The sequence below is a fragment of the Cyprinus carpio genome, chromosome B19 (assembly GCF_018340385.1).
Source record: "Cyprinus carpio isolate SPL01 chromosome B19, ASM1834038v1, whole genome shotgun sequence".
NCBI classification, from domain to species: Eukaryota; Metazoa; Chordata; class Actinopteri; order Cypriniformes; family Cyprinidae; genus Cyprinus; species Cyprinus carpio.
The window spans coordinates 21,000,503-21,028,447 of record NC_056615.1 but is presented as its reverse complement, the minus strand read 5'-3'; the positions used below and the strand labels follow the sequence as shown (position 1 = coordinate 21,028,447).

The 27,945-nt window shown below is 38.4% G+C and overlaps 1 protein-coding gene across 5 annotated transcripts in view; it reads left to right on the top strand.

Annotated features, from left to right (window-relative positions):
* LOC109077890 overlaps nt 1–25,552 on the top strand; it is a 30,306-nt gene extending 4,754 nt beyond the window's left edge. Inside the window, exons 1-7 of one of the 5 annotated variants that reach the window (XM_042745930.1) lie at nt 8,242–8,305; nt 19,034–19,136; nt 20,178–20,396; nt 21,453–21,590; nt 23,335–23,630; nt 24,141–24,398; nt 25,155–25,552. In XM_042745930.1, coding sequence (XP_042601864.1) covers nt 19,040–19,136; nt 20,178–20,396; nt 21,453–21,590; nt 23,335–23,630; nt 24,141–24,398; nt 25,155–25,391 — 1,245 coding nt within the window. In that variant the 5' untranslated portion in view covers nt 8,242–8,305; nt 19,034–19,039 and the 3' untranslated portion in view covers nt 25,392–25,552. The other 4 variants (XM_042745931.1, XM_042745934.1, XM_042745932.1 and 1 more) reach the window with 4 other exon arrangements.
* The last annotated feature ends 2,393 nt before the right edge of the window (nt 25,553–27,945 follow it).

Sequence of the window (27,945 nt, the reverse complement as noted above, 5' to 3'; positions counted from 1 at the left end):
CCTACAGAAGTGGTTTAAGTAATATGCCTACAAGATGTTTCTGAGGTTGTGTAAAATGCGTCTTGTTCAGGGCAAATATCAAAAACGTGCTCTTCCAGATCTCAGAAATTTCAAACACTATTTAGCATTTGCGCCAAATTGAGAGACATTCAGCAGAACAATATCATGCCTTGCATTAGCTCCATATAGTTCTGGTAACAAGCAGATCGGAGTTATACCCCATTTTGCTTAGACCCAAAACCCAGTCAGATAGGCAATATGGATCGATTAAGTGTAAATACCCCATTTGTCTTCACCTCTTCCGTCTGATGTCTGTCAACTAGGTGATTTGCCTCGGGCTCTTTAGGAGACTCTCTTTGACTCTTTCAGTTTTCTTGCTATCTTTTATACTCAGTGTCGTGTTTAATCTCCTTTCGCCGCCTAGCCCTCTTTTGTCCTCAGTTTTTCTTGTTTAATATCGCATTGCATAGCGTTCCTTCCTTCATTCAGTGTCTCAGTCTTCTCTCTCATCCTCCGTTGTCTATGTATTTTCCTGTCCCTCCCCCCTCATCCCATGTGTTTTCTGGCTCCAGTACTCCCGAGGTTGAGGTCAGCCTCTTGGACTTCGAGCCTAATCAGAGTTCACTGTGAGCGTCCACCGTGTGTAAGAGTTTCCAGCCCTTGCATTCCTTTATCTGGCCCTTTTTCTCCCGCTCTCCTCCACTTTACCTTTTGTTGTAGAATTTAAATCGCAAAGAAGTTCCAGGACGTGCTAGGCTGGTGAGATCTGTCAAGCCAGATTGTCCATGGTCCAGTTGGTCCCTCCTATTCGTGCTGTTAGTGTTGGCAATTGCAGATATTATCGCTGCTTCTCCCACGTGATACCGTCAGGATTACACCGGGGTGTCTAGTGGACTCTTGTCGTATCGCTGTGTTCTTGTCGTTCAATCGAGCGTTGACGTTAGAGGTTATACCTCGTCACATGCCGATTTGTTTTATACCATTTGAACTGCATCTTCTCTGTCTCTCTCGCTCTCCTTTCCTGGAAGCTCCAGCCCTAATAATGATCAGTGGTCAGACTAAGACATAGATGGGAAGGGTAAACAGTGCAGCGGCCATGTGTTGTTTAGCGGGACCCTTGGATGCGCTGGCTTATCCTTCATGTCTATTGGGATTTTCGCAGTGTGTCTTTCTGTCTGAGATGGCAAGTGTTTTGTCCGTAAACACCCATTCATGGTGGAATGGAAGGATAAATAGAAAGGTTATGGGGTCCTGACAGCTGGGATGTGTGGCGCATCCATCCATCCATTCCCTTTCATTTCTTATCTATCTAAAAAATTAATAATTAATAAATATCTATCTATCTATCTATCTATCCTACGATCTATCTATCTATCCATATAGACCGATAGGTATGTCTGTATGCCTGTCTGTCTTGTCTATCTATCTATAATATAATAATAATAACACTAATAATAAAATATCATAATAGGCAGGGCTGTCTGTCTTGTCTATTTTATCTATCTATTGTCTATGTCCTGTCTGGTCTGTATGTCTTAACTAACAATAATAATATCTATCTCTCTATATATCTCTATATATCTTATCTATCTAAGCTGTCTGTCGGTCTGTCTGTCTGTCTGTCTGTCTGGATGTCTGTTCTACAATCACACAATAATAAAATCTATTCTTCTATCTATCTATCTATTCATATATCTATCTGGCTGTCTGTCTTTCTGTCTGTCTGTCTGTCTATCCTAATTTGATACAAATAATTATAATAAATCTCTAGCTATCTATCTATATATCGATCTATCGATCTATATAGCTATTTCTGTTTATCTGTCTGTATGTCTGTCTCTGTCTATCTAAATAGAAAATAATAAGAATAATATCTATCTATCTATCTATTATCTATCATCTATCTATCTATCTCTAGATATTATCATCTATCTATTCATCTATATATCTATATATCTATCTACGATCTATCTATCACCTCATCTATTAAGTATGTCTTGATCATTTTATTCAATTCATCTGTATGTCTGTTTATTTGTCTTCTTGTACTACTGTTTTAATTTTATATTCATCCTATATATGCTATCTATCTATCTATCATCATTCTATCTATCTATCGATCTATCTATACTATCTATCTATCTATCTATCTTATCTATCTATCTATTACTATCTATCTATCTCTCATATATATATCTATGCTATCTATATCTATACCACTCCCAAATCGATCTATCTAATCTATCATTCTGTCTGTCATTGTATCAATCCATATGTATGTCTGGTTGATTTGTTATTCGGTCTAGTGTTTAATTTATTATTAATCCTATCTAGCTCACTCTATCTATATAATCTATCCATCTATCATAGTCTATCGACTCTATATATCTATCTATCTCTCCATCACTATCTATCTATCTATCTATCTAATTATCTATCTATCGCATCTATCTATCTAGTCTATCTATCTATGCTCTATCTCTCTTTTTCTACTCTCTCTCTATCTCTCTCTATCATGTCAGTAAGGCGCTATAAGCTAGTCGTTGGTGCGGATTATTTGGTATGTTGGTTCTGATTGTCTCCTTTGTAATTGATTATGAGTAGATCTGCTTACCTTAACTCACTTTTCTGTCTTTTTCTATTTAATCCTCAACTTCTTGTTCAATGGATCTCCTCCAAAGAGCTGCGCTGCTCTGCAGTGGCTCTCTACATCTCTATAGAGTGGGTTAGATTGATTGAGGGAAATGGCCATGAGGCCCAAAGGCTCTGCTGTACTACCACAGAGAGAGAGAAGCCAGCAATTAAAAGACGCACACGCTCACACCACACATGCACAGGATGCAATTAATGCATTTCTGAGATTTTCCAAATCAGTCTGGGAGTAATGGAGTAAAAAAAAAAAGAAAGATAAAAAACAAATCAGAACATGGGACTGGTACATTCTGTTTCGATTGTGATTAACCCCATCACCAATATTGTTATTCTATTGCATCAACGGTTTATTGGACTGTTGTAAATGAGTTCAATGAATCAAGCCAATGCTCACTCAATTTTCACTGATATATGAGCGTAAATTAAATGATGACCTAAATTGAATAGGAGAGAGGTGGAGGAGTGAGAGAGCGCATGTGAACTGCAGCTAGACAAGGGTACATAATTCACTAATAATTAGTACATGTGCTTCGTGAAGGTTCTCATGCAGAATTTCTTCAATATTCACAACACAATTTTGGCCACCACGATTTTTGCTGTTTGAGACTTTTAGGCTTTTTAGGATCAGATAAAAGACCTTTTGTCAAATGGAAAAGAAAAGTCATCAGACTGGGATCTTTGAGTGTGACGTGCTCAGCATCCATGCATTTTAAAAATAGACTTTTATTTCTGAAATGAAGAAAACGGTTTACAGGAATAATAATACATCACTGCTACACTACAGCAAGTGAGAGAGCTGCACAGGAAGAAAGAAAACAAAAATCAAAAAAGTTTGAAAGTTCTAAAATCTTGAATTTTTTACTAGTCAACCAAATAACCTATGGTAAACTTGTTTCTTCAAATTTCAGCTAATTTTTTTTAAAACAGCATCATCACTATTAAAGAGATAAAAAGCAAGAAAGAAAATAATGCCTATTATTAAAGAGGAATATTTAACCTAAAATGTTAAAAATGTGAATGATTACATGAGAAGTGCATTTCACAAAACTTGCCTCCTCCATCATGAATAAATCTGCATCTAAAACACACAGTTTAAGAGTCATACAAATTTAGTTTTTACAGTCTTCCCCTTGAAAGACAATTAATATCCCAATAGGGCTTTGTGATGAATTTCGGAAGTCTGTTAGGATTTTAAGCCCAGGTTCCTATCTACTGTACAATTTCATAAGACCTGATTTACCCATAATAAAACAAAGATGAATCTTTCATGATTTCGTAAATTGTGTAAGATGGCCAAAGTCTCACAGTGTGAACGCAGCTTTACACAAAGTCTCAATTGGGCACATATTGTACAATCTGACAAAGTGGCATCTGTAGCAGGAAACAAAACAGCACAGAACGGCATTCGGTTTGACTCTTGTTTTATAATGAATTGATGAATCTGGTTTGTAGTAAAATGAAGGGGAGGCAGGTGAACGCAGGTAGAAATAAGTATACACAACCAAACCATCTCTGAAAAGCTGTAAGGGCTTCCACACAATCTCTCCTTTATCATTCTTTGCAAAAATAAGCCTTACTCTTGCTAAAGGCGGACAGCATGCACAAGCAAGTGTGCTGTCTGTCAAAAAACAGTCTTGACAACAGAAAGAAAGAAAACATTCTTAATTTAGCTCTACAATGCACAAGCACCTGCATGTTTGCATACTGTTGTTTATCCGGTTGATACAATGATTGTTTGAAAGGCTGGTGCGGGCCTCATGGACCCCATAGTTTCGGTCATCTGAATGCTACAGCTCCATTATTGCTTGTCTCAAAAACAGTCATGAGGCCCGAATATTATGTGTTTATGCAGGACTTCTAATGTTTACAGGGTGCTTGTTTTCAGGCAATCATTCAAACTGTTAGTGCAAAGCTGGTGTTAAGTGTCATTTCCAGTTTGTCCTTTTGAATGAGTCACTGTCAACACACACACCATCAACATTACCCGCACCGATATGATGACGAAGTGCAAATACACAGGGAAGCCTAAATACAAAATAAAACCCAGTCTATGCATACGATTTTAATATCAAAGATGTCCGAGGATTTTTTTTTACTAAAGGTAATGATTAAATTCAGCATCTCTTGGAAAGCTCTTCTTAAAATACAATGCCTCATTAATGTGGCTACTTTGAATCAAGCAGCACGAATTCACTAAATATTTTATTTAGGGATGTGATTTTTATTTTGTGATTTTACACGATTACAATCACATCCAAAACGAAAAGTTTTGTTTACATAATCCATGATGTGTGTAATACTGTGTAGATTTAGTATGTATATATAACTACACACCCATGCATTGTATATATTTAGAGAAGAATAGTGTTTTTTTACTGATATATTAAATATGATTTATTATATAATATTTAAATATCCAGAATATAAAATATATAAAAGTATATACATGTACATATTTTCTAAAGATATAATGTATGTGGGTGTATTTATAGACTATAATAAAATATACCATGCTACACATAATTATATTAGGTAATACAAAACTTTTATTTGGACGTGATTAATCGTGATTGATTATCAGTTGATACAGCACTAATTTTTAGCATTTGATAGGCATGATGCGATATAAAGCGTGATGCAAACAAATATCATCTCCCAAAGAGGGCCTGGGCGGTTTAGGAGGGATAATTAATCTAATTTAAAGGTTCTTTGTGTGAATGTCAGCGAAAATGTAGCGAGGAGCTGTCAGTTTGACTAGCATATTCGGTTAAGGTTGATAAGACAAATTGCCTATTTCATTATCTCTCTCTGTTCTGTCTCTTCTTTTTCCGTGCAGCGGCGGAGTGCAGTCCGTTAGGAAAGAAGATGGGGATGCAGGTAAGTAAAATCCAGTGCTTTGCAATTAAAGATGGGCTTTGCACCACACCACTGTTCCCATGTTGTGAGCTTAAGCTCTAAGGATCACATCTACATGGACGTTCCTTTACCGAGATGATACTTGTGCGGACGTTTGCATTTCTGTCCGAAAAGCTATGATACCTACCAAGTTCAGACATTTGTCGCCTCATGGCACTTTAATGACGTCTTTAGCTAACACTGAAGACCCCCTGAGTGCCACACGCACGTCTTGCCGCCCTGGAGTGCTGAAAAAAGCCAGAGAATATATAATTATGGGATAATGTGTATTTGCCGCTATATTAGGATTCTCAGCAAGGGCCACGGAGCCGGACCCCAGACCCAGCCATTACCGTACAGTATTGAGTTTAAAGGCTTTGTCTCCTAGGACGACATCGCCTCATCCGTCTTCCCTGTTTGACGCATGGTGTTCCTGTCCTCCCCAAGGGCAACCGAAGCGTGTCCTGTCGCTCTGAGCATCTCACCAAATGAATTTGGATCAAAATCTACCAATTGGATGTCTGGAAAGCTGTCCAAACTAAATGGCCTGTTTATATTATCTCACTGCAGAGTTAAGAAGCCGCGCCAGGAGGTGGTGTCATCCCACTGTCGCTGGCAAGCCATATGAAACAGTGTCTTGTGTTGTGCGTGTGTATTGCATTTATGTTAGCGAGCACACTGTGATCTTCTGAAAGCCACTGCTGGTTGCTAAAATAAGAATAATAAAAATAAAAGTAAGAATTTTGTCATAAAAGATTGCCTAGCAATGAAAATCTATCAGAAGCATCAGGTGCTAGTTGCTATACAGTAGCAAGGCTATTTTCGTTCTCTTAGTGCTAACTCAAATTGCCCTCGAAATTCACAAAACTAAATTATTATAGGTTGAACTGAAAGCGCCCTAGATGGGGGACCTATTTTGTTCACTGACTTGTAATGTGTGTGTGTGTTTTTTTTTAATAAAATATGTGTTTTTTATGCATCACACAACCTCAAACAAAAGTATAAGCATTAAAATATCTAACCAACTTAACTAACTTCTAGCTCTGAGAAAATCTACTCGGAATATATGGGATTGTAGTTTATTATAACAATGCTCCTTATTGATTTTGTACCTTCATCTGATAATTAAGCTGTAACTAAAATTTACTTTAGAAACTTTTTGGCAGAACTTTCTGGGGTGAACTAAACAGTTACAACAAGTATTACATTATTCGGACCCTGGACTGATTGAAATGCTCATTATAGTAGCAGCACCTTTTTAGGTTTTAGTTTTTGTGGTATGTTTGCTTTAGGGTTGGAGATAAACCTGCAGGACACTGGCCCTCCAGGATTGAGTTGGTGATCTTGCATTAACGCCCATGCAGACCCATTTTAAGTGACGTGACATACAGCCAAGTATGGTGACCCATTAACTCAGAATTCGTGCTCTGCATTTTACCCATCCAAAGTGCACACACACAGCAGTGAACACACACCCAAAGCAGTGGGCAGCCATTTTATGATGCCGCACCCGGGGAGAAGTTGGGGGTTCAGTGCTGTACTCAAGGGCAACTCATTCATTGGTATTGCTGGCCCAAGACTCGAACCCACAACCTTAAGATTAGGAGTCAAAAACTCTCTAACCAATTAGGCCACGAACTTCCCCCCCAACAAACAACAAAAAAACCCAAAACAAAAAAAAACAAACAAAAAAAACCCAAAAAAAGAAAAAAATACAATAGATCCCAATACTTCTCATTAGTACACTACATCACAGCCATCCTCTGTTAATAATTGTAACTTAAAGTTGTTTTGAAAACAAATCCTATCCGAAACGTTTTTTACACGCGTTCCACCTTTAGAGTGTGTGGCAAAAACATTAATAACTTCATCACTTAGGAGGCCGAAGAGAAAACTAATTCTATGTTTTTGATTCGCACCTAGCTGTTTTTGCCCCCCCCCCCACCCACAGAAAAGCTGTAGGTGGCTGCTGTAATGGCAAGACAGCCTCAAAAATGTATTTTTAGGAGCCAGCTCCACGTTTATGTTACAGAAGTGTCCATAAAAGACTAAGATGGTGAGAAATGAATCGATCGACCCCCGAACCTTCCAAGCGTGCCTGTAGTCTGTTCAGAGTTTCTAAGGGTCCGACATTTGCCCCACACCAACGCCTTTCTGACACTGACCTCCATTTGACCTTTCACATTGATCTCTCTCTTAATGAACAATGAGCAGCTGCTGCTGTTCGTACTGGCACCAGTGTTTGTCTCGCTGTGCTGGGTGTGTTTGTAAATGCGATCGACTCGCTCGCTGTGAGTATGTTTGGGTTGGCTAGGATTACTTACTCCAATGCTACTCATCAAAGTCGCCTCCATCTCCTCTTGCTGCTGTCCTCATCCAGTGTACAGACTTCTAAGGCAGACATCAACACGGATACACTATAGATGGTATATCATTCATGAATATTTTACACCATATTAGCGAATTACCTGATATAACACGACAAGGATGCGTACAAAGACATATCTTGGTTTGCAAAACAGTTCATAAAGATAAAACAGTGTCTCGCCCTCCTTCTCTGGCTTTCTGTTTCTGTTTATCTGTTGTTCTTCCAGATCTAGTGTTCTGTTCTTGGCTTGATGCTTCGCCTTCTGCTGTTTCCTGCTAACTGAAATCATGCTTTTCTTCGCTTTCACTGTATCTGTCCCATCTATTCTTCATCTGGTATCTGCTTTGCTTCTAGCAGGGACGTGCCGAGTTTTCCTGGGAAGGAATCAATGTAAGTCTGGTATTGACCTTTATGTCCTTCATACTTTTCGCCTCTCTTGTTTTCTGTCTCTATTTCATTTTTAAATGATATGAACATCTGTGTTTCTCCATCATATTACTCTCTGGGGGTATCCAGCAATTTTTTTTTTTTTAACAAATGCTCAAAAAAACATGGACAGCATCTTATGAAAGATACAGTCTAATGTTTGGAATAATTAAGATTTTATAATGTTTTTAAAAGAAATCTCTTATGCCTACCAAGGCTGCATTTATTTTATCGAAAATATGGTAAAACAGTACTATTGTTCAATATGATTTCCGAAGGATCATGTGACACTGGAAAATGGAATAATGACTTCCAAAAATGTAGCTTTAATCTTAGCTAAAACAATTATTTTAAATTGTAATAATTTTTCACAATATTACTGTTTTTGATCAAATAAATGCAGCCTTGGTAAGCATAAGAGACTGCTTTAAACACTAAACATAAAAAATATATAAAATTATTCCAACGTTTTGTACAATGTATTGTACAATGGTGATGTTGTGAAGATAACATGTAGTAATTACTGGAGATGTTAATATACAGAAAGGTTTGTATGAACATAAGACTCACCTTAAATGTCTGCCATGACTCCACAGTGTTTCATCAGTGGCAGGTTTCTCTGGGGGTTTGAGCTGTCCACCAGCTGTCTTCGATAGGCCACGTACTGTTATCTGAGATTTGCCTGTTTTTGTGACTTGTAGGTGGCAGTGGATGGAGAGATGATAACACAGTGTGGATGACATGGAGTTAGTGACATCTGCTCTCACCTTAAAATGAAAAAAGGACAGTTAATACAACAAAAGTTTTATGATTTTTACCAGTGATGTTTTAGCATTTTTTTTAAAACTATTATATAATTTATTAATATTTTGAATTAACTTTTATTGTCATGTTTTTTTTTTATTGCAAATTTAGTGCTTTTTTTTTTGTCATTTTATTAGGTTTTATTTTGATTTTCTATTTAGCTTTGATTTATTTTATTTTTCAACATATTTTAATTGAATGAGTTCAGTTTTAATTTCATTACATATTTTAAGTTCAAGTATTTCATTTTTTATCTTTCTTACAATTACGAAAATTATTTTGAATAGTTTTAGCTAACAATAACAGCACTCATCCCTACAAGTTTTTTCATCAAGTTTTAATGAATTCTGAAATACAATTGATTAGAAGTAAAAAAGCTAGCATAGGCTAAGGGAACTACACCACAGTTGTACAGTTTCAATGTCACCACCACTAAGCATGTGGAAAATGTGCAAAATGGAGCAAATCTGAAACACTGGGGGCCTGCTAGTCGTTTTTTCTCCCATACAGTTATAGTGAATGGAGACTTGAGCTTTCAAGCTTCTAAAAAACCACCATAATATTCTTGCATGAAAGACAACATTTAAAGTTGTCAACCTAACCAAATTATTGTTAGGGCTGTCAATAATGATTATTGTGGCAATCGAGTAATCGGTTGATCAAGTCGTCCGATCATAATCGGATAATTATAATACTTTTTTTGTTTTGGTAATAAATAAAAATTGGACTAAGCAAACAATAGCCATCAAAATTACTTAAAATACATATATTAAAGCAAACTAAGTCAATAATAAATTATTTCAAACAAAGTATCAAAAGCAAGTACTTATATGGTTTTATTGAAGAAAAAACTGTGAAAGTACATAATGTATTATAAACAATAAAGCCTACCTTTGTCTAATGGGTAAGTCCGCCCCTGGAGACGGGCCCCAATGGTCAGAATATTATACAAAAAGAATAATGATTAGCAGCAGTTAGAGTCATGTATGTTTGCAATACAAAAAGAACCATTCTATTTCCATAATCAGTCCTTTATGGGAAGTGTGAATGTCTCATAGTCTGAAAACTTTAGCATGATATATTGGAAATCATTGGAGTATTGGAAATCAAAAATATTTGAGTCAGTTTTGTTACTTTATTTTATTAGTGTTCATTTATTTTATTAAACTGGACAATTGTTATACCTTTTTATATTTTATGTGGTGTCATGATTTAATTTTTATGAAAACAAAGGTTTATTTTATTGCATGTTCGTTTGGCATTTCATTTATTGTATACCCTTTAAATTCGCTTATTGAAAGAACAGCAGCAGCAGCAGGAGCAGTATGGTGTAACATTTATTTGAAACACATGTATTTGGTACTTGCTACCTTATATCTTTACTCTTTCATTTCATTCTTTTCATGGCTTTGGAAAACTTGTCTCTGATATTCCTCTGCGTCTCTTTTTGCATAACTCAGGGTCGTCGACACCAAGCTTCGTTGCAATTTCTTTCTAAGAATTAAATGCTTTCTCTGAATCTTTTAAGTATGTCCGCGAGTGATCGTACAGGTTATTTCTGTTCTAGCTCAGCTATTCGACACATTGTATCTATGTTGCTAGTGATAGGCAGGGGCGGCGCCAGAGAATTTTAGGTGCTGAGGGGGTGCTATATCATTGACAGGGGGAGCTGGGCAATTCAGCGCTCCATACTCATTCTTCCCACTGGTCGCTCTTTTGCGACTTACTTTCTCAGCTGGTCGCAGGAGCACATGTTTTTCTTTTTTTCCCAGCTACAACATGGAATTAATCAATGCATGCTGATGAACTTTTATTATTGTTTATAGTTAGGTGTAACCCCTCTATCCCGGATCCTCACCACCACACCTCGGTCTCGTACCCGAACAAGGAGGCTAAATGACTGCAGCCACTAGCATCAGTCGCTAGTGTGTCTCTTGAGAGCAGGGGAGTGAGGTTTACCTGCACAGCACCTACCTGCTGGACCTCTGTTACACTCACCCCCCAAACCTCACTCCCATCCGGGTCAAGGCACCAATGTAACCCCTCTCTCCCAGATCCCCACGCCACACCTCGTCCTCGCTCCGAGCAGGCCTCGAACCCCGGTCTGGGACTAAATGACACAGGGGAGTGAGGTTTACCTGCGCAGCACCTACCCGCTGGCCTCCGTTACATAGGCATATATGGAAACGAAAGTGGTTAACATTCAACCCGTTCTTTTTCATCAGTAGTAGGCTATTTTTTTTTGTTTTTTTTTTTTTGTTGGTGGTAGTTATTTTTTTGTTTTGTTAGTAAGGCTTGGTTTGTTTGATTTTAGTTTTGGTTATCTTGTCACTTTTTTTACAATAAAAGATAATTGTCTATTTTGCTTATGCTACATCTATACACCTTTCACTTTTAAAGACTAAAACTAAAGAATGGATTCATTGTTATTTTTCATTAAAAAGCACAACAACATTAAAACAAGATAATGACAAACTAGCTTACAAAACATTTATTAACAAAAATGAATAAGATGAGGCATGGCATACACCACATGCTTAAATTATAGAATGTTTAGCAAACACTGAAAAAATAATAAATAAATAAAAGAGAGCCTCCATAGCATGATGTGAGGTAAACAACAAAGTTTTCAAAATAAAAACAAAAAGACAAGTAAAACTAAACTTGCTGCTAGTGACAGTGCTTGCATGTCCCCCAACCCCCCACAAGAATACCAACATGTTCACCTTCTCTGGTTTAAGAAGCATTATTTTACTTTACTTTAGCGTAAAAACCATCCATTGTTTCCTCAATATTTGCGCTCGTGCTGACGTGGCGAGTATAAACAGGCTCTACACTCTGGGTGCTGCACAGTTCAAACCAGTTGGCGTTTGATATTTCTCATATGCAAAAGAAATGGCAGCGCTTATGAGTTGATCAACGCGGTGGTCATGCCAGTGCGACCGCTCACAATATTGTCACATAGGCAGAAAAAAATGGTCGCAGTCTGGAGACCTGCAATTAAATATAACCAACACACGCTATTATTATTTTTTATATCAATAATAAACTAAATATATATAAAACTCGTCCACTCGGTTTTTGTAATTTTTTCTTAATTTTTTAGTCCTATGAAAAGGTGCATTTATTTCTATGAGCTATGTCTATGTGGAGATGGCTAGTCACAGCGTCGGCATTCTGCAACTTCATCTTTGCACCCGACACTGACTCAGAAAGCACTAGTTTATTAATAAATAATTAAAATGTCTTCTTTCCCCCAAACACATTCATAATCACTTTGCCGATGCTTTGATTGCTTTATGTGCGAGCCTGTCCGCTGAGTAGGCTATAACCTAAAATATGCCTGCCTACAGGCCTATATTAAAGGATGGTTAATATATTATTATATTAATCAATTTAATGTAAAGTGCGACAAGTTGACTAGAAAAATCTTTATTTGGGGGCAGGCCTACTTAGCATAAGGAAGCGCTCCATTTTTTAAATAAAATGCAATTATGAAATTACGAAAATGTGACAGCTGCAAATCATTTTGTTATTGCATTACACGAGTTATGCGTATAAAGAGTCAAATGGCTTTTTTTCTTTTTTATTATTATCATCTTAATTATTAAATACAATAGGCTACAGCATGTATATAATTGGTTCCAGGAAAAAATCATGTATATAATTGGTTCCAGGAAAAAGTTTTTCCCAGAAAGTTCGCTTTGGTCAGCTGTTTCGAACTGCCGAAACTTCGAACTTCGTTTCGGCCTGATTTTGTTCGAAATGATGTCATATCAGTTATTTCTTTGATTTCGTTTGAAGTATATCGGGCCCTTAACCCTTATTTCCAGAGAAAGGGATCAAGACACTGCGTCGGTAATGACACTAATGAGGAATTCCCTCAGCGTTACACGTTTGAAGCATGAATAAAACTATTCCAGTCCTGATTGGTGTTGCATCATGACGTAACGTGTGACGGCATAAACAGAAGCTTTAAAGGGACACCGGCACACAACAGAGTCAGCTTTTGCGATGAAGCAAGCCGCTCCCAGGCATGGAGAAGTGTAGCAAAGAGGCGCAGTGTCTCGGTCCCTTTCTCGGGGAACAAGGGTTACAGTCATAACCCGAGATGTTCCCCCTTGAGGGAACTCACACTGCATTGGTAATGACACTTTTGGGAACGGATACACACTATGACACACCAAAACATGTCTTACCTAGTGTGAAGCTGAATCAGGCACAACTTAGGACAAGAGCACTCGTGCAACCGGTGTGGAGGGAATGTTCAGGCTATAAAACCTAATGAAAGTATGCTGGGTGGACCACCCAGTCAAATCGCAGATCTCCTGCAATGGGACTCCTGACAGGAGGGCCCTAGAGGACGCCATGCCTCTAGTAGAGTGGGCCCTCAAGGTCACAGGTGAAGGCAAATCATTCACCTGATAGGCAGAGGCAATAGCCTGAATAATCCAATTACTAATTATCTGCATGGAAGCAGGAAGTCCCTTCTTGACAGCCCTTCAAGAACCACACCCAGATCCCAAGTCGCAGGCCTCATCCTCCATGCACCACAGAGAAAACGCACAACCAGCTGGTGCCTTCCCAGAGGCCTAACACCTAAAGGAGCATGGAAAGCCACAATGGCAGCCACGTACACCTTTAGTGTTGACGGGGTAAATCCAGCAGAGAAGCGATCTTGGAGAAACTCCAGCACTGAAGCCACCGGGCAGTTAACTGGGTCCAACCCACGCTCTCTACACCACGTGGACAACACATTACACTTTAGGCTGTACAATCTCCTCGTGGAGGGAGCCCTGGAACTGAGTATGGTCTCAATCAATCCTCAGCAGAATGATTGGGTTATGAATTGGCCTTCACTACTTTTCTGATGAACTTGATTAACAGGGTGAATGATTTTAGTGAATTATGACTATTGAAATTTAAGTCTGTTCAATTAAATTCAAGTTTATTTGTATAGCACTTTTAAGTTTCTACAATATTTAGTAGTAGCTGTTCCTGTAGTAGGTGTTTAGTAGTAGGTGTTCCTGTGGCTCAGTGGTAGAGCATTGCATTAGCAGTGCAAAAGTTGTGGGTTCGATTCCCAGGGAACAATGTAAATCCCGTGGCAAAACAGAGAAACAAATAGAGACATAATTAGTGTAGCTGCTGTTCCAGCCAATTTAAATAAATTAGTTTAACCCAAGCTAAAGAATAATAATGTGCATTTGATCAGATATAACTGCAGTCCAAAATTATGAGATGCATTATTAAAATGCTTGGCCAAAGAGATGTGTTTTTAATCTAGATTTAAACAGAGAAAGTGTGCCTGAACCCCGAACATTATCAGGAAGGCTATTCAACTGATACGGAACTTAATAGGTAGCGAGTGCAAAGACTGTAGTATTGGGGTAATATGATCATATTTTCTTGACCTGATAAGGACTCTAGCCACTGCATTTTGGACTACCTGTAGCTTGTTTATTGAAGATGCAGGACAACCACCTAGTAGTGCATTACAATAGTCCAGTCCAGAGGTCATGAATGCATGAACTAGCTTTTCTGCATCAGAAACAGGTAACATGTTTCGTAGCTTGGCAATGTTTCTAAGATGGAAGAATGCTGTTTTTGTAACATGGGAAATATGATTTTCAAAAAAAAAAGTTGCTGTCTAATATACACACCCAGATTTTTGACTGTAGAGGAAGTAACAGTACATCCGTCTAGTTGCAAATTGTAATCTAAGAGATTCTGTGTAATGTTTTTTGGTCCAAGAAGGAATATCTCTGTCTTATCTGAATTTAATAGGAGAAAATTATTGGTCATCCAATCTTTTACATTTTTAACACACTCTGTTAGCTTAGATTATTTTATAAGTTTCATCTGGTCTAGTTGAGATATATAGTTGAGTGTCATCAGCATAACAGTGGAAACTAATCCCGTATTTTCTAATAATATTACCAAGGGGCAACATGTATACTGAAAATAGCAGAGGACCTAGGACAGATCCTTGGGGCACTCCGTATTTTACTGGTGATAAATGAGATGACTCCCCATTTAAATAAACAAAGTGGTAGCGATCGGACAGGTAGGATCTAAACCATCTTAAAAGCCTGCCCTTGAATACCTGTATAGTTTTGTAATCGATCTATGAGTATGTCATGATCTATGGTGTCAAACGCAGCACTAAGATCAAGTAAAACTTGGTCTGATGCAAGAAGCAAGTCATTTGTAATTTTAACAAGTGCAGTTTCTGTGCTATGATTTCTTCATAGAAAATTCTTCATAGAGATAATTTTTTTTTGCAGGAAGGAGCACAATTTAGCAGACACAAATTTTTCTAAAATTTTGGCCTTAAATGGAAGATTTGAAATGGGTCTGTAATTTGCCAGTTCACTAGGATCTAGTTGTGGTTTCTTAATAAGAGGCTTAATAACCGCCAGCTTGAATGATTTTGGGACGTGACCTAAAGATAAAGACGAGTTAATAATATTGAGAAGTGGTTCTTCTGCTACAGTTAACAACTCTTTCAGTAATTTAGTGTGTACAGGATCTAATAAACATGTTGTTGGTTTGGATGCAGTGATACGTTTATTTAGCTCTTCTTGTACTATAGTTGTAAAACACTGCAGTTTATCTTTGGGTGCAATAGATCAAACTGAAGTATTAGACGCTGTAGAATCTACATTTGTTATTGTATTTCTGATGTTATCTATTTTATCAGTGAAGAAACTCATAAAGTCATTACTATTTAACTGTGAGGGAATATTTAGATCGAGTGGCCTCTGGTTATTTGTTAATCTAGCCACTGTGCTAAATAAAAACCTTGGATTGTTTTGGTTATTTTCTATGAGTTTGTGGATATGCTCAGCCCTGGCAGTTTTTAGAGCCTGTCTATAGCTGGACATTCTGTTTTTCCACGCAATTCTAAAAACTTCCAAGTTAGTTTTTCTCCATTTGTGCTCAAGACTTCAAGTTTCTTTCTTGAGAGAGTGGGTATTACTATTGTACCATGGCACAGTACGTTTTTCTCTAACCTTTTTCAATTTGATGGGGGCAACAGCTTCTAACATATTATAGAAGATAGTGCCCATGTTGCCAGTCATTTTGTCTAGTTCCTGTGTATTTATGGGTACACAGAGCAGTTGAGATAAATCAGGCAGGTTATTTGTGAATCTGTCTTTGGTGGCTGGAAACATAGTTTTGCCTGGACGATAATGCAAAGCCATATAGTTAATATCATTAATATGCAGAATGCACGATACAAGGAAATGGTCAGTAACATCATCACTTTGAGGTACAATATCTATATCAGTAAGACCGATTCCATGCAATATAATTAAATCTAGCATATGATTAATACGATGAGTGGGCTCAGTGACATTTTGCTTTACTCCAAAACAGTTTATTAAATCAGTAAACGCAAGTCCTAATGCATCATTTGTATTATCAACGTGAAAATTAAAATCTCCAAAAATTAGCACTTTATCAACTGTTACCAACAGGTCTGAGAAGAAATCTCCAAATTCTTTTAGGAATTCTGTATACGGCCCTGGTGGTCTATACACAGTAGCCAGAGCAAGAGATGTGATAGATTTCTTTTGCATATCTGACAGTGTAACATTTAGCAGAAGTATTTCGAATGATTTAAACCTGTATCCTGTTTTCTGGGTAACATTGAGAAATTGTTGCACTATATATTGTTGCAACACCTCCCCCACGACCAGTCTGACGGGGCTCATGTTTATAACAGTAGTTTGGTGGCGTAGACTCATTTAGACCAATATAATCATTTGGTTTTAGCCAGGTTTCAGTCAAGCAGAGTACATCAAAACTGTTATCTGTGATCATTTCATTTACAATAACTGCTTTGGGTGTGAGTAATCTAATGTTTATGAGCCCAAACTTTAAAAATTGTTTTTGTTCATTTATTTAAAATTTTTCTGGTTTAATCAAGATAAGATTTTTTCTAGATCCTACATTAAATTTATATTTTGACCTCACTATTCGGGGAACAGAGATAGTCTTTATAGACTGGACAGCGCAAGTACTTCTATCATTTAAGTAGGTAGAACAAGAGCCATGATAGCAGTTATTTGAGAATTGACTTACTAGTCATATGGAGCGTAGAGTCCTGGAGATGTTGTCCGAGAGGAGTTCCACTCCGACTCTGTTGGGGTGCAGGCCATCAGCACAAAAAAGCCTAGGACGCTCCCAGAAATGATTCCAATTATTAACAAATAGCAGTTTCTGTACTTTACACCATGACAATAACCATTCATTTAAAGCAAAAAGTCTACTGAACCTTTCGTGTCTTTGTCAATACGTGGGGAGTGGTCCTGACACTATGATCGTCACCACGAGCGTTGTGCTGCACACAGTCTCGATCAGGCTCCTGAAGTCCCTCCTCAGTGTCTCCGTCTGCCGCTGCGTGGTGTCGTTAACTCCGGAGTGAAGCATGACCGCTCCGGGGCTCTCGTTGGCCTTCAGGATCGCGGGTATCTGCGCAGAAACAAAGAGGACACGAGCCCCAGGGAAACAGTGAGTTTGCACTTTACCTTCGGCTAACGTAGCACGGACGTGTCGGACGATGGAGTCATCGACGATCACAGCATCACGTTCTGTCTCGCGGAGGGGAGCGAAGTGGTTCCGTGTGGAGATCTCGAAAACCGGAGGGGGAGAGGCCGTCGCCTGGGGCCTGGCTTGTGTCCTCCGCTGGGGATGCACCCAGGGTCCGTGGTGTCCCGGCGCCGGAGTGAAGGACATCTGGGAAGATCGTGTCCTGGGTGCACCGGGCCTGTGCAGAGAAACACACGGAGTAGAGGTGGTGGGACTGTTAGCAGCACTGTATACTTACCCCGGACTTTTGAGCATCAGCCCAGGAGGTTTCCAGCACGGCTCTCCGCTCTCTCAGCTGGGCCTGCCTCTGCTCCAGGACCCAAATCTGTTTCTCCACGGCCTCCTGCTGCTCGAATGCAGCTCGAACGTGTCGTCACCTGCACTCAAAGGTAGACATACATCCGCCATTAAAGCAAGTAACAGTGAGTAAAGCAATGGTAATGTGTGTGAATAGAGTATTAGCAATGCACGCGGGTTTAGCGGCAACCGCGCTGGCGATGCTAACGGGCTATAGGCTAATAACGGACTCGGGAAATCAAAATAAAATTAGTGATAACAAGGCGCTCTGATTGTTTTTGTTGTAGAATACGATAGAGGATAATTCACACGTTAAAGAAACAAAAATGATGGTGTATAAAATAGACTTTAAGATTAAAAAAAAAGACGATAAAGAATTAACGTGACAGAGCTCAAACTCGAGACACACGGCAGCAACAAACAGGAAGTGATGTTTAGTCTGTTTGCCCTATAAAGTTACTGAATTGCTTTCGAAGTTTCAGAATATTGTTGAATGAACCATGTTTATGGTTAATTTTTTTGTCATTTTGAAGCTTGACAGGTCCAATCCTCATTTACTTTCATTACAAGTGAACAATTTATGAAATGATGAGTAAATGATGACAAAATTTTCATTTTTAAACTATCATTTTAATGTGCTTTTAGTTTAATTTGTTACCACAACAGTAAAAAGTTTACAATTAGGCTTATGAACTATATTACTTGGCAGAAGGATTGTTTATTGTCAATTATGATTAATAAATCTAATTATTCATTGAGCCTCTGTGTCCTTTATCAGTGCCATTGCCTGTATATAATGGAAGTAATAAGCCAAATGAGGCTGTATGTTAGTGAATTTTGTGGCTTTTTGCTTTAATTGATTCTTACTCCTATTTCCCTAACTTTTGCTGCTTCTTTCTTTTTCTTTCTTTCTTTCTTTCTTTCTTTCTTTCTTTCTTTCTTTCTTTCTTTCTTTCTTTCTTTCTTTCTTTCTTTCTTTCTTTCTTTCGTCAGCTGTCCATGGAGGACACCACCTCCATTTTGCCCCATCTGAAACGGAACTCCAACGCCTATGGGATTGGGGCTCTGGCTAAGTCCTCTCTGACAGGTGTGTCAGGTGTGTGTCTGTACTGGTAGCTGGTAACTGACCCCATGTTGGCTCCAGAGGAGGAGATGGTGATTGGAGCCAACATGGCTGCCCCTGTGGGTCCCCCTCCCTTTCCAGTTTCACCACCTGCCTCCTCCATTAATTAGTGCATGTCAATGGCCTCTTTAGCCATTGATGAAATCCCCAGTCAGACCCAACACGAGTTCACAAAAAACGGTAGACGTAAGTGCACTATTCATCTCCACAAGCTTGCTGCTGGGAAACATAGTCTTTCGGTGTGTGGTGTGTTTTGTGGTTTTGTGAGGTGAAGTGCTCTTTTGTGAAGTAAACTGTTGGTCAGTAGTGTGTCATTTTTTTATGGATACTACTCACAACAGGTTTCTGGAAACGTAGGTATCTGAATATCTCTCAATTTAATGTCTTGTATCTTTTGTATTTCTCTTGTTTTTCTTAAATGCTTGAAAATGGGGTGAAGTGTTCAAGTGATACCTTTAGATTGTTTTTCCCCTGGAACAAACGGAGGTGATTTATCAAAGTATTTAAAGAGAGCAGTCACTTCATCAGATGGAGTTTTTATCATTGTCAGCAGCCTTGAGAAAAATCACACAACCGTCTATGAGGTACCCATCAGACTACCTTGTTTTTAGCTCTCTTTTGCATTCAGAGCCTTACGGTTTAAACAAATGTGTCTCTCTTCCGAATGAGATATTTGCATGCTAATGAGCCATGTTTAAAGGAAATGTTTAGAAGTTCGGCTCTAATTATTCATACATGAATAAAAGCTTATGAATCTTGTGTAATTCATTAAAGATGGTCAACGAATCGCATCTCTCTCACCGCTCGCACAGCGATTGATCAAATCAACAGACTGTAGCTCATTCATAATCACTCATTCAGTTGTTTTCATCCAGAGAGCCTTGTAGTAGTTTACTGTAGTAACGTGATTAAACAAAATCCCATAATGTACTGCCTGGCTGCTTTCATTTCGCCCCATTCTGCAGCTCCATGTAGAGTCTGTACAGGTTCTGACTTGTGTTTCTTTTTCTTTAGGTGTTACCAGATCAATGAAGGACAAAGTGACCAAGCCCACTGCCATGGCTCAGGGCCGTGTGGCCCACATGATTGAGTGGCAGAGCTGGGGTAAACCATCTGCAGGGCCAGAAGGGGGAGCGGGACGCTCCAATCTGAACCGCGCGAGAGAGAGACGGCTTGAAAATGATGCCTATTGTGACCTGAGTGATGGAGAAAAAGAGGCACGAATGGCAGCGGGTGAGATGATTGACTGAAGACATTGAGATGATTGGAGAATGTATATGGTAGAGTCACCAGACACAAAGGTCATCCCCCTTTTTCACATTTAGTTGTGGTACAGGGTGGAAACAGTGAATTAAGATTAAATGTTATAGTGTTAAAGGACATTCTAACATTTTACTAAATTGTGCTGTACCTGAAAATATTTTTTTTCTGTAATGATTAAAATTATCAGTATATTTGGGTTTTATTTGTAAGCTTAAACCTTATATAATCTAGCAAGTTTTTTCCCTTAAAAATAAGTACATATAGTATATTGACTGTATATTCTCTTGAAGTTTCAATGTCTCATGCAATTTTTTGCAGTTGTTATTTCAGGTGCGATTAACCACGATTAATCGATTGACAGCGTTTAAAAATATAATTTATTTCTGTGAAGGCAAAGTAGATCATGTTAGTTTATCTATAATGGGCTATGGGAAAAGTAGCCTAATATTAGTGTAATCTATTAACTAGCCTATGCATAAAACCCCTCTTTTAACTTGTACTAGATGGGTGTCATGTCATAGAATATTTTTAATACAACTGACATTGTATTTAACGTAAATTTAATAATAATAATTATAACACTTTCATTGTACATAAAGAGAGCAAAGAATAGTTGCATTATCAAACAATATTAACTTTAGTCTAGATTTAGTCTAATTCAAGCACTCTCAAAAACTCCCATTATAATCACTGAAGCTGTTTATACTGTGAAATGAATATCTTACTTACATCGTACACACATCTGCACTTTGTTTATGATGAGAGAATTCTCCAGAGAGCAGCATTCAGTCAGCGAGCGCGTGCACTGAACAAAACATGGGCTTTTATCAAGAAAGCAGCATCCTTTCTGAACAAAAGTAATATTTTCTTAAAAAAAAAAAGACCCTAGACCCTAAACTATTGAACGGTATTGTATATATATTTCAAAATAAGAGTTGGTAAGTGTTTAGTGGAGTCAGCAACCCACTAAGAATCTGTATATATTTAAAATGTATATTTATCAATAATTTATCTTGCTTTTTGCAGGCATTATGCAGCAGTTTGCTATTTCTGAGGCCACACTCTTAGCCTGGAACTCTATGGAAGGGAGTCTCTGTGCCAACTCCAACCAGGGCAGCGTGGGTCACCTCAGTGAGGTTAACCAGGAGAGCATCACCAGCAGAGGTGAGGCTCACAAACAACCACCTCATGCCATAACAGAATGAAGAAATTGTTGGAGAGATTTATGATTTCTGTTATGTTACGTCTAAGTTTTTGCATTTTGTTTGACTTTAGATGAAAAGAACAATCTTTTGTTAATCCACAGCTCAGATATTACAAGCACACACTTCTTAAGCGCATCCTCGCATGATTATTACGCTGGCAGCTCAAAAGCTTTGGAATATTAAGCTGCTCTTGCAGTAAGAACTGTTTGCGTCTTTGGACAGGAGTCTCATAACCACACCTCTATGCTTCTCTGATGTGAGCGGTTGGATATTTCTGCAGATTTGATTTATATTGTTTACCTAGCCTTGACTGATGTGCCTTCCAGTCCATTTGACAGGTCTAGAGCGCATTGCCACCACTTTATTTATTGTGTGGAGATGTGTCAGGGATGCCACAGTGACAGCTGCAGGCCCAAAGGCGATGGGTGAGAATCGCAGAACAGAAGTTTTCCTGAGGTTCAGCTTTCAGAGCTTATACATGCACTGGTTCGAAGCGTAACACCAAACAAAAAGCATCTCTTTGGCCTGATTATGTCAAAATAATGACAGTTTTGTGTAGTGGAGAATTGTAATGATGAAAAACCATGATTATAAACATTTTTAAATCAATAATCCACTCAAATGGAACAATCTGCCATTTACTCACCCTCATATGTTTTTCTTTCATTTGAGGAACATTTTGAAGAATGTTGGTAACAAAAAAGTTTCGGCTCCCATTGATTTCCATCTTTGCAAGACAGACTTTTCAGGATAGGGGATGGCCTAAAAATGAACTCCCAAAACTTACTGCCAGATTCTGAGTGGTAGAAGAGGATGTGATGCTGGTCCTTCAAGAGTCACGTGTCTATAAAGCCTATAAAAATCAGTCTTCATGTATTTCACAACACTTCAGCTTGTGATTCTTATTAAGTGAGGGTCATTTTTTGGGGGGATTTTTTCCTAAGCAAAGTCTCTGCCTGACACATTGCACTTCTGGAGACTTCAAATAGGTTGCAGTTCTGGAAAATGGTGGCGCTGGAGACTTAAAGGTTCCTGATGGTTTCCCACCTAATTCTTTCCCTTAATTCTTATTTCTTTTGCAGTTAACATGTGTCTTTTATTCTCTATCTGTTTTTTCTGCATTTCGCTGAACCATGGTCATGCCTTTATTTGACAAAATCTAGTATTGCACAAGTATTGCATTCTTGGAAAAAAAATACGAACAGAATATCAACTTGGCTAATAATTATGCATGCACTGTAGAACATAAAAAGGAATTTTAGAATTTTTCGGATTTGAGGTCCATTCAAACCAAGTACGATAACTGTACCGATAATGGTAAAGATATCGCTAAAAAATCATTTTAAATTGAAAAGAATAGCTGAGTCCACACCACAGTTATATTGTTAACGACACAGAGGAATGCTATCTTTGGAATCACTTTCAGAACGATTTTTTCCAGCTGATCAATGATATAAACATTGACAGCCAATCAGAATGCATCCTGCTATAAAGGGCTTGAGCATTTAGAGCAGCAAGTGACATAACTGCAGCACGTGCTAATAATAAACAGAACATTATTATTCATTGGTGTGGAACGGTAATATAGACGCTAATTTAGTTATTTTTCTACAAACCACTTTGGTTCCAATCTGCATTTGAATTCTCTACTTCACCTTATGACCTTCCGTCTGTCTCTTCTTCCTTTCGTCTCTGTCCTTCAGACCAGCCGTTGCATCATTCCTCTGCAGAAGTGTGGCCTCACACCTACGTCTCTCAAGGCCTTTACTGTCTCTCCTCCTCTGACGCGTGGGAGCCAATCAGCAACGAGCCATCGGGCGTGGCTTCTCCCGCTGCTGGCTCTTATATCATGGCGGGCGGGGCTTCAGGAGAGGGTTATGATGGCTCCACCCACTATTTAACACAGCAGCAGCTGACACTGCAGCAGCAGAACCACCTACAGCAGCTCCAACAGTATCAGCAGTACCAGCAGCAGCAGCAGCTCCTGCAGTATCAACAGGTCAGAAAACACACAGTTTGACATGCTGACTTGTTTACATGCTCAGAGGAACACTACAGAGTTGTGTCTAGCTCTACTACTTGACCTCTTTTAGCCAGGTGTCATCTACAGGGTGGCGCTGTAGGTGGACTTGCTGTATTTAGAACAGCATTGACTATGACTGAAAGGTGTGATGGAGTTCAGGTGTTACATCTCTATGGGTAGACTATTCAGTGTCTGATTAGAAATTCTTTAAAATTATTTTAAAATGTATAGAATTATATGTAAAGAATAATGTATAATATATGTAATAATATGCATATTGAAAATGTTTTTATAAGATTTATAATCAAATATTTAAATAAAATAGTTGTAAATATTTTGATTCAAAAAATTCAATTACATTGATTGCAATGCTTGTTAGTAATGCAGTTCATTCCCTCATTAAAGATGTTCAGTACAATTTTTTATTATACCTTTTGCTTCAGAGTTTGATTCTTACTTATTCTTTTTCCTCGTTTCCTCTTGAAGTCTTTGGAATATCGACTGCACAGCGCTTCCCACTCCTTACAAGCCACGCCCAACAGCACTATTCACAGTTTGGGCCCGCCCACTCACCCGAGACTGGCTGACCTGTGGGCAGCAGCTCAGGTGGAGCCCCATCAGGTGGAGATGATGGGACTCATGGGCATGACCATGGCCGAAATGGGAATGGCAGAAGTGTACGGTGAGGAATCTGTTGTGGAGACCGAATGCATCCCGGAGCAGCAAGAGGAAGAGGAAGCCAAGGTGGGATATTTTATTTCCACTTCCTTCACCACCAGTTCAGTGAGAATGTACTCACCCTTAGACCATCCAAGATTCAGATGAGGTTGTTTCTTCATCAGAAAATATTTGGGAAAATTTAGCATGGATCCTCTGCAGTGAATGGGTGCCGTCAGAATGAGAGTACAAACAGCTGATAAAAAAAGTATCTACACATCCATAAATGCATGTCTTGTGAAGTGATAAACTCTGTTTATAACTTCAAACTATTGCTTCAGGCTAATATACGAATTATCCATAATATTGCTCGCAGTGAAGCAGTGAACACACACACCGTGAACACACACCCGGAGCATTGGGCAGCCATTTATGCTGCGGCGCCCGGGGAGTAGTTGGGGGTTCGGTGCCTTGCTCAAGGGCACCTCAGTCGTGGTATTGCCGCCTGGGGACTCGAACCCACAACCTTATGGTTAGGAGTCAAACTGTTTTGTTACAAACATGCAGCTTTTCACCTAACAAGAGATGAATTGATGGACTGGAGTCATGTGGATTACTTGTGGATTATTGTGATGTATTTATCAGCTGTTTGGACTCTCATTCTGACGGCACCCATTCACTGCAGAGGATCCTTTGGTGAGAAAGTGATGTAATGCTACATTTCTCCAAATCAGTTTTGATGAAAAAGTAAACTTATCTGCTTCTTGGATAGCCCGAGGGTTTGTTCATTTTTCAGCAAATTCAAAAAAAACTATTCCTTTATTTTTTCTCTCTGTTTCTCAAGAGGATGACATAACACTCACTCTCGAACCCGAGCCGACATCTGTAACTGCCGCCCTGACCCCTCCGCCTCAAAGAGAGGACTCCACCCCACCTGGGGGCATGAGCCCAGGGCAAGCACCAGCAGAGCCAGTGGCTGAGCACATGACCTATGAGGTCACATCCTGCGTCATCCAATCACTGGAGGAGAAGGAAGAAGAGAGGGAGGATGGGGCTGTTGTCATTGTGGCAACCAACTGATGGTTCAAATCAAGGGGCAGCTAAAAGAACAAAAAACAAAACTGTCTGTGAAATAATCAACCAGTTAAGCTTATTGTATACGCCCTTTTACCCCAGATGTGTACTCGTATGGACTGTCACATCAGGAACAGATTTATTCGTTATTAAACGCCGAAAGAACATGCACTGAGCGCCGGGCTCATTTAAAGACTAAATGTGGGAGAGCGCCAAGGCCGGGATGATGCATTACATGTGCTGCTGCTACTGTTTTATGGCGGGAGCGCTGGAGTCCAAGGCCACTTGCGAATGGAAACGAAGAGTGCAATACTGAGAAATCAATACAACCAAAAGAAAGTGCATGTGTTTTTTTTTTTTTTTTGAGTATTTAAGTGACTGAATTAACAGTATCCACATAGTAATAATATTTATTGATTTTTGTAATAAAACTAAAAGCCAATGAAACAATATGTATTTGTATGTATATATAACATCTATGTACTGTATGTTTGTTAGTATGAATGTATGAATGTATGTGTCTTTAAAGGTATATTCTGAAAAAACGTTACGAATTTGCTGTTTGCGTGAAGTTTCCCCTATGTACCTCCAACACATTCGCGCACACACACACACACAAACACTGATGCACACACACGTACACACCCTGGAAAACATGTTTTTGCTCTTAATATATCCAAGCACAATACTGCCCAAATGGAAACAGTGCTGCCCTTTTCAACATCATAACTGTATTGTTAATAAGACTTATGCACTACTCTGGACATAAACGAATGTATTGCCTATCTACTTAGCGACAGCCCGGTTTTCTTCTGTTCTATGTTCTTTCTCATCGATGTCTGTGTTTATCTGCCTGGCTGAGCTGCTCAATATTCATTTGCACTGAACAACAAAAGGAAAACTGAAGAGTCATCGTCATCATTATGGGAAGTTCCATTAATCTTCACTTAGAAAAAGAGGAGTAAACTTTGAATACTTTAAATCCGTTGAGTCTGAGGCTACGGGAAACCATACTGGAAATCCTGAAGACAACTCATGGGTCCATTTTTGGTGAACTAATATGTAGGAGCCATTTATGTCATGCATATTTTCCATGTTATTTACGTTATAGCTTTCCCTGTAGCTGACTTAATGCAAAGAGATAAACTCTCATTACCTCAGTAAAATCATGTGGTAATGGGCTAGTTGACATGTTCGATCACAGTATGTTTTTGTCACGACAGACCATACGACTGTGGAAAGAAGTGAAAAGAAGGTGCTTTTCTAGTTAATGCTTACAGGCTTTCCACTAATTATATAATAAGCTGTAATTAAAATACCCGCTGCAGAAAGAAGTGCCCTCGATTACTAGCGTGCACATCTCAAACCTGTCTCAAAACTTATATACGCTTAGAGAGAGAGAAAGAGAGAAAATAAACGTTTTAGATGTGGCAACATCAACACTAATTTAGAGTTAGAAGGCATTTGGTTTAGCAACGATTTATATTTTTTGATGATTTTGAGAGTTTTGATTAATGATGTTATGCAATGCTGAGGCAACATTTATTTTTCTATACTAACAAGGCCTGCGAGTTGTCATCCTTTGTGATATTTTGAACATCCTAGGACTAGCGTTTGCCGAATGAGAGTCATTTTCACAGATCTATTGGCTGTGTTTGGAACAAAATTCGAGAGCAGGCAAAATAAGAAAGATTGAAGTGGATGATCTCTCGTGTTTAATGAACAAAAAGACGTTCTTTTGGAATTACACTCTCAGCATCTTCAATGTCAGAGCTCTTTGTGATATGTCCAAAAGATGGCAAAGTTAATAGCTGACAGCAATGATGTCACAAGGACATATCCCTGTCATATTCTTTGAAATATGATGCATTTAGCGAAGAATGGCAATGCGGTGAAAAAATTCTGATTATTGAGGAATATAAAATAAAGCGAAGTATAGCAATCTTGCAGTTTCTTCAACTCCATTCGGTGTCATCCTGTAACCTCATTTAAATTATGTGCATTTTAATGTGCTGTAAATAAAATCCTTATTGTGAAGGTCTGTCTCATTTGTTAATGGCTAGAGAGAGTATCAGTAAATTGTTTAGATATATAAAGATTTCTCTCACTGTTTCACTAAATCACTTCATTATTTTAAACAATGATTAAAAAAATAATTAAAAATTAAAAATTAATCATTCCACATCGCTGACTAATCTAAAAAGTATGCGATAAAAGTTTTTTAATTCAAATGTATCACTGTTTATTGAATTGTTATTAATTCCTGGAAAATATGAGACAAAAACAATCAACGTTTCAAAGCTACATTAAGAATCAAGCATTTTTCTGTCAATATCTCATCACGCCAAGAAGGAAAGAGATGAATTAATAAATAAATTAATTAATAAATATGACAAAAACAAACAAACAAAATTGGAGGCAAATAAAGTTATTGCTCACAGACTGAACAGATATAAAATCACATTAAATTAACTGTGACATTTAAAAGATGACAGCAGATCACATCAACCAACATAGATTGTTCATAAACAGCAGAGTCCTTGGTTTAAAGACATGAGAG